The sequence below is a fragment of the Antedon mediterranea genome, chromosome 2, assembly GCF_964355755.1.
Source record: "Antedon mediterranea chromosome 2, ecAntMedi1.1, whole genome shotgun sequence".
Classification (NCBI taxonomy): Eukaryota; Metazoa; Echinodermata; class Crinoidea; order Comatulida; family Antedonidae; genus Antedon; species Antedon mediterranea.
In genome coordinates this window covers 5697493-5705525 of record NC_092671.1, presented here as the reverse complement: position 1 = coordinate 5705525, position 8033 = coordinate 5697493, and the positions used below count along the sequence as shown (strand labels likewise).

The 8033-nt window shown below is 33.5% G+C and overlaps 1 protein-coding gene across 1 annotated transcript; it reads right to left on the bottom strand.

Moving 5' to 3' along the window:
• Positions 1-200: 200 nt before the first annotated feature.
• LOC140040162 (methionine--tRNA ligase, cytoplasmic-like) lies at positions 201-8033 on the bottom strand. The gene is made up of 17 exons (XM_072085876.1): positions 7759-8033; positions 7302-7392; positions 6991-7072; positions 6674-6793; positions 6155-6421; positions 5778-5860; positions 5458-5574; positions 5097-5300; positions 4463-4664; positions 3655-3996; positions 3316-3433; positions 2833-3046; positions 2547-2678; positions 2286-2393; positions 1946-2129; positions 1314-1508; positions 201-928 (listed from the first exon to the last, which is right to left on the bottom strand). The coding sequence occupies exons 1-17, from the start codon at positions 7865-7867 to the stop codon at positions 758-760; spliced, it is 2739 nt and encodes a 912-aa protein (XP_071941977.1). The 5' UTR covers positions 7868-8033; the 3' UTR covers positions 201-757.

Sequence of the window (8033 nt, the reverse complement as noted above, 5' to 3'; positions counted from 1 at the left end):
AAAAATAAGTATGAATTTTGTACAATATGAATATATAAATCAAGGTTTAGAATGTTCTATGCCTGTTGTGTTTATAAATCAATTGATATATATTATTATATTATTTTATTGTATGATTAAAGTTATCTTTAAATACCTTTTTTGTTCATGTTAAACAATAAAAATGATTTCTATACAGTAACAATGTCTCAATGTCTCTTTATTGGTTATTAAGACCATTAACCATGTATGATCGTAGTTTTTTGAACGGCAAAAATGAATCAAACCGCAACACATTTACACTACACTGAACCAGATATTAGAAAGGGCATCTGTAATTGTAAGACTCTTTTATATACAAACAAAACATAATAGGACAGAAAATACATTATTTTTTTGACATCACAGTATATTTATTAGAAAGTTTTTCCAAAATATTAGCAGCATGTCACATAGAAATTACATTTTACAATAGTAAAACACTATCATACGAAATTGTTATATTAATATGTGTGTAATAGTTGAGGGGCTATATAACTATTACTGTACTGGTTGCTTTTTAGAGGACAGATGTTTAAAGAAATTACATGTGGTCTTTATATGGAGGCAAAATTAATACAACATGCCTTTATTCAGTATTTATATAAAATGGTTCAATGTTTGGTAAGGTTTGTGATATTTATCCAGCATTCAATCATATTGCATTCAAATGACCCTAAGGTATTCATAAATGACCCTAAGGTATTCATAAATGACCCTAAGGTATTCATATTTCCGATCACTTTCCTTTCTTCTTTTTATTTTTCTTTGATTTACTGGATGAACTACTTGGTGGTGATTCACCAGAGAGTTTAGCCAGGGTCTTCTTCAGTTCCAAAAGCTTCTTTACTTCAGATTCAATCTTATCTTTGTCTGCTTTTGCAGTCTTTAAAGATCTTACAATTTCTCCCTAAGATGAAAAATATACAGTTTTATTTCTGCTGGTAAAGGTTGAATGTAGATTAGTATTTATAAAATCTTCTAGTTTTACATAATGTATCTCAACTCATGTAAAGTTTATTTCCTTTTAATCCTATGATTAATTTATTTATGATTTAATTTATTGTTTTTATGGATTTTCCTTTTGATTGTAATTATTTTTAAACATTTTTATATTAATTTTTTTCATTGCTGTATGTTAATATCTTGTCAAATTGTATCTTTGTGAGGGTCCCTAATAATCAGCTTCGGCTGGATGGACCACCCTCATAAAAATAAATAAATGATTTTATGGACCTAATAACATAGAAATAGTAATTAAAACAAGTTTTAAAAAAATCTCCAAAAAGAAATACCTGAGCTGTCACTTGAGCTTTAAGCTCCTCAATATTTGATGGGCTACTTAATGTTGGCTGCTGAGGAGTTGCGGGTGGTTGTTGAGCAGCAGCAGGTGTTGCCTGACCAGTTCCTACTGGATTCTGCTTACCAGCAAACTTTGTTTTTAATTCTTCAGCCTGGGATGCTTCTATTTTACTGAATAGGGGTGATGGCTGAATATGGAAAAATAATGAATTACTGTATACCAATGGATTACAAAATAATTTGAGAGTACCACATCCTCTGGTATAATCCCACCCTCCGAGAACACGAAATTGGGCTGACTTTGGGAGATGGGACTATACACAGGAAAATCCTGATTTAGGAAAAAAAATGATTGGTAAGCATTTCTTGTAAAAACTCATACTGGCTAGAGAGAGGCCTACATCCACACCAAAAGTCAATACTAGGACTGTTTGTGAAATAAGACAAAGTATGTGGTGAATTAGGCGTGAAGTGGGATTATACCCGAGGATATACAGTAGTTATTGGTTGTGGAAGGAAGGCGATTTTGCTCAGATAATATTTTGAGTAGGCCCATTTGTCTCTTTTTTCAATTTCAATTAATGATGCCCACTTGTAACAGTCTGGTCCACTATCACGTACTCACCTTTCCTATTTTATGTCCTGCTTGAAGATGACATACAAACTTCTCACAGATATAGTTTGAGATGTTGGTTGCAGCGAGTTGTTCCTGTATTGTCTGGCTCACACTTGGCATGTACGGGTGCAGCATCACTGATATCAGATAGCTGATGTTGGCTGCAAGACCTATAATAGTTCCTGCTTTCACTCTGAAATAGTAAATAACAATGCTCATACATTTCTAATTAAAAGAGTTCTTTTGATAATCATGTGTAGTGTACTAAATGTACTTTATATATTTCGAATTTCATTTTAAAAAAAAAGTAATTTTATGTGAGATTTAGCAGATTTTAGTTGGCATTTACCTATCTTCTTCTTTCTTAGTTTTCATGAGATCCCATGGCTTGTTAGCTTGGAGGTGCTGGTTACCAATGCGAGAGATGGATAAGATCTGACGAAGGGCATCTCGAATCCTACGGGAGAAGCAAACATTAAATATTGATGCTGCTACTACTATCAGGTGAACATTCTTTTCGAAATTTTGACTGAAAATTTATATTTGCATTTTAAACAAATGAAGTAATAGAATAACTTAAATTGATTTAGTTGAGCTAACATGTACTTACTTAACTTTCTCTAGAAGTTCAATATATATCTTGAGCTCCTGAGTGACTGAGACTATTACGTTCTTATCATCCTCACTCAGCACCATTTCTGGGACGATACTGTTAAAATTCTTCTCCAGGAATGTCAGACCTCTGTAACAGATAAGAATATTAAAACAGTTCTTCTCTAGATGGTTAATCTCATCATACGCCAGTGGCACTGTCAGAAGATCAGTACCGAGTCAGAGTACAGACCCGTGTCACAATATATGCAGAGCTAGAATGATAAACCGCTATTTGACCATACCTGTTCACAAAGTTCCCAAGATTATTTAACAGTTCAGAATTATTCTTAAGAACAAAATCCGACCAGCTGAATGCGCTGTCCTGGGATTCTGGACGGATGTAGAGTAGGTAGAAACGCCAGATGGCTGCAGGAATGCCAGTTTTGCAGACGTCTGTGCCAAAAACACCTATGCCCCTACTCTTGGAAAATTTGCCATCTTCATAATTGAGATATTCTGAAAATATAAAGCAGAAATTGGATTTTACTGAAATAAATATGCGAGGAAAAACAGCTATAATACCAATCTTAGTTTCAAGAATACAGGTCTAGATTAAGGATTTTCTCATTGGCCCTTTTGTGAATACATAGTGACCACATAAGTGATGTTAGATGCCATTTCGCTGAATCTTGGATGAAAATAGACTAGTGATTGATGTATGCATTCGATGTATTCCAAATTATTTAATTATGTAGATGACTCTGAATTTACAGAGCAGACTTTACCTGTGGCAACCAAATTATTGACAAGTGTCCAGTCTTCACCAGTGCCTAGCAGCGAGCATGGAAATATGACACTGTGGAATGGCACGTTGTCTTTTGCCATGAAATTGTACAGTTCAACCTGATGGAACAAAATCATTCTTTTTAAAATCATTTTTGTTTTGTAATCTTGCAAAGAATCAATGAGATCAATAATGTAACTAAAGCTCTGTCTACACTATCAAACTTTATGTGACAAAAAAATGTAATGTGCCCATATATGAATATGATGATGTCATTATATCACTACCATATTTGGGCACATTTTGTCAAACTAGTTTAATAGTATAGACAGAGCTTTACCTCTTTTGGATTCTTCCACCATTTCTGCCAATCATCAGTATAATTAGCTGTGATCGATGGATATCCTATAGGAGCATCAAACCAGACGTAGAACACTTTATCCTTGAACCCTTCAAGGGGTACAGGTGTACCCCATTTAAGATCTCTGGTGATACACCGAGGCTTCAAGCCATCACGAACCCAAGAGTTGGTGATGAGCTTAGCATTGTGGGTCCAATCGCCTTCATTCGTAGACTTGTTTAGGAATTTCTCGAGCGTTGGTTGAAGTTTTGGTAAGTCAAGAAACAAGTGTTTAGAGGAACGAATTACAGGTGAACTATTGCACACTTTACATCTTGGGTTCTGGAAAAAAAAAATCGAATCTACATGTGGAATGAAAAGTTTCTTATAACTTGCAGTAGTTATAAAGGAACAGAAAGATCAAAATCAGTGAAAACCCCACCGAGTGACTGGAGTGAGAAGGCAAGCAACAGAATTACTTACTTTAAAATGTTTTAAACATTGTTAGCAGTATAACTTTGTTAGAGTAATTATTTTTACGAAACATCTTGAACTAGAAGGGCACTCAGAGAGCGCAAACCTCCGCCTAGGCAAGTGAATCATATTTCCCAGCTGTGAAACCATCCTTTAAAATATTATGAAAATTGGGCAATAACTTTTTGAGTAATCCTGTTAATTAGCAAATAAAAAAACACAGCTGATTGACCTCATAACCTATCAGGATACTGGCGGAGGTAACAATTGCCTCCAATAGCCAGTCACTATATTTACCTTATACATATGCTTATTTACAGTACTATTCCATTACCTTTAATTCGGTGGCATTGATTAGTTTTCCACATTTGTCACATTGGTCTCCACGTGCATCTTCGTAGTTGCACAACGGACATGTGCCCTCTACGAACCTGTCTGCTAGGTATCGGTTACACGTTTCACACAGAAGCTGTTCAACCGTATCCTCCAGCAGAAAGTCGCGCTTTTGAAGACGCCAAAATATATCTTGAGCAATTCTAGAAATGAATCAAGTTAAAATGTATATTAGTTGGGAGTAATCAAACCTACAGACCAACTTTAATAGTGTTTAAATTCATTTAGCTTCATATTTATGGTTATTAGTATAAAGCTCTGTCTACATTATCAAACTAGTTTAACAAAAAAAGTGTGATGTGCCCAAATATGGTAATGATATCACATCATCATGTACATATATGGGCACATCACATTTTTTTTTCAAATAAAGTTTGATAGTGTAGACAGAACTTTAATCTTAAAATGTCTTAATATTCTTAACATTTCATATAGAGACTAATCCACATAGTCATACTAATCCACATAGTCATACTAATCCACATATTCATACTAATCCACATAGTCATACTAATCCACATAGTCATACTAATCCACATAGTCATACTAATCCACATTTCACAGTCTATACATACTCTGTCTGTTTGTCTGTTGTAGTTCTCCCAAAGTAGTCAAATCCAATATTGAACCATTCATATATTTCTTGGTGTAACTTGAAATACTTGTCGCATATCTGTTTCGGTGTAAGTTTTTCTTCTAATGCTTTTGTTTCTGTTGCCGTGCCATACTCATCAGTACCACAGATGTACAATGTGTTGTAGCCACGCAATTTGCAGAATCTAGTATTCCAAAAATGAAGAGGATTTGAATTTATCTAAAAGAATCTTTCATTTATTTATTCACTTTATTTACACAAAGCAAAATTTAAAAATGTTTATGTTTATTTTATGCTGGAGAATGGTCATGATAATACTTATATTAATGAGTTAATATTACCTTGAATAAACATCGGCACTCAATACACAGCCTATGATGTTACCAAGATGAGGAACATTGTTAACATATGGGAGGGCACTGGTTATTAGCACATTACGCTGACCTTTCACAGGCAAGCTACAAAAGAAAATGCATATGACTTATTTATTTCGGATATCATAATATATCATAAGATTCAAGACATTTTATTGGTCCACTTAAAAATGAAAATTTGCTTGGCATAATTAAGACAACAGTTGTGTCTTGGTCATACAGTATATGTCTCGGTCATAATATTAGCTTAATATTAGCTTATAGTATTTTGGTATTATTATACTTACATAGGCTTTTCTCTCATAGGATTCTTTGGTAGTTTAGCTTTACCATGAAGCCAGTCATCAATAATTGAATCTTTCTCATCATTCTAAAACAAAAAATAATACATTAACAACATAAAAACAAGTTCAAGGAAGAAGAAAGCATTCTTCACTGTGATTACTTATTAGTATACAGTAGTACTATTTTCAAAGTTTGAATAAAGCTCTGTCTATCAAACTTTATGTGACAAAAAAATGTGATGTGCCCATATATGGACATGATGATGTCATATTACTACTATATTTAGGTATATTACTGCCATATTTGGGCACATTACACTTTTTTTGTCAAACTAGTTTGATAGTGTATACAGACCCTAAAACACAACAAAAACAAATACCGTTAGAGAATCATTCTCTTCAGTTACGACAGCCTTCTTTTTGGTAACCACTGGACGAACCAATGGCTGTGCTTGTATAGATGTTGCACATGCCGATACGCCTTTGTTTTCGGTTACCATAGCAACAGCAGACTGGAACGCAGTATTCTGGGATAGCTTACCAAACCAGGAAGCCATGTTGGGATAAATGGATTTAAGAGAGGAATTTTCCGCAATAGCAGGATACAGTGCTGACCAGAGAGCAATATCTGCTGCTGTTAGATCAGACTAAAAAATTAAAAAAAAGTTACTGTAGATTTGAATCACAGCTAATTATAAAGTTGTTTTTGTTTTAATAGCTAGAACCCAGACAATAAGTGCAGATATATTTCCTTCATTTTATCCATTTCAAAAATCTATCTTCAATAATTGATGTTAAATATGATGTAAAACAGAAGCATTTTAATGTTAGTTAATCAATAATTAATATTTATCAGCTTCAGTGTTGAACAGAATGTTTACAGAAAGAAACCAACTTACACCAACAAGAAAAGCTTTCTCTTTTAACGTCTGGTCGATGTTGGCAAAATGACCTTTTAATGGGTCTGGATTGGCCTTTCCTCCAGAGGCAGACACAGCAAGGTAAGGACCTAGAACAGGCTATTAGAATAGATAAATATAGTTAATGAATAACTCATCAATAATAAACAGAAAACTTTGATGGTAAATAAAAAGCAGTTTCAGTAATAATAATCATGTTGCAAAACAAATATTCTATGCATAATTATACAGTAGTACTGTACTAACTATTATCCGTTACAAATTACAAATAATTGATTGAGTGATTGAATAGAGACCTGTAATTGACTAGACTCCCAATCCAGCCACTCCGCAACTTGAAGATCATCTGTATCCTTGCCCAGTTTGCCAAGAAGATACCTAGAAAACAATATTGATTAAAAAAAGAAATGTTATTTTTTATTAAATATTGAAATATAATAAATACCATTCATTTTTAAATAAGACTTTTAATAATTATTTTTAAATATTATATAAATATTATATTATATTCTTATTCTGTACTTTATTTTAAATTAATGAATTACAGTAAAAAGGTAATTAAAATAGCCTAAAAGGGACGGGTTCCTAAATAAATTTTTTTTTTAACCTGCAAATTTCATTTGATGAGAATATAAAATCGCCATTTGACAATTGTAAGACTGGGAGCTTGTTTTTCTTTAGAAACGGAACAACTCGATCTGTAAAGAGGCAAAAAAAAAAAATGCAATTTAATTTAGAAATAAGTTAATTAATTGCTTCATTTGCATAGATAGGAGGCCTATCAGTATCACTATTTATTATTACTCAGTAAAAACCACATCTTCCAGACGTTTTCATTAGTTTTATTCACCCTTTGAAAAAAATACATGGTGCACAAATATCACAATGTTAGTCATCATATTCTGTGATGTGATACGTAGGCTAGGCCCACTACTCTCTAGTTTAAAGCACAGTGAATGATGCAAGAGTGGGCGTGGACTGGTGGTTTTCATTACGTTGCATACGCCAGATTTGCGATGTGGTGAGGCCTAGCCTAGCCCTACCTAACCCGTTAGTCAACTTACCAGAGGACTTGACAGTTTTCCAATTTACAGGCAATTTTGATTCACCTAAATAAAAGGCAATCGCAGCTTTTAATGTTAAATGATTTCCTTTGTCATAATACAAATCCATTCTTTTTCCTTATAAAAAGTTACGGATGGCTAGCAAAACGTGTGTGGGAAAAATAATGGTTTCGTCCAAGTGGCGATTCTATTTACACGTACAAGTGTCAGTTGTAAAGTATAGTACCGCAAAAACTACAGTCAATTCGTAAACGGCAGCCGTATGAATAATCATG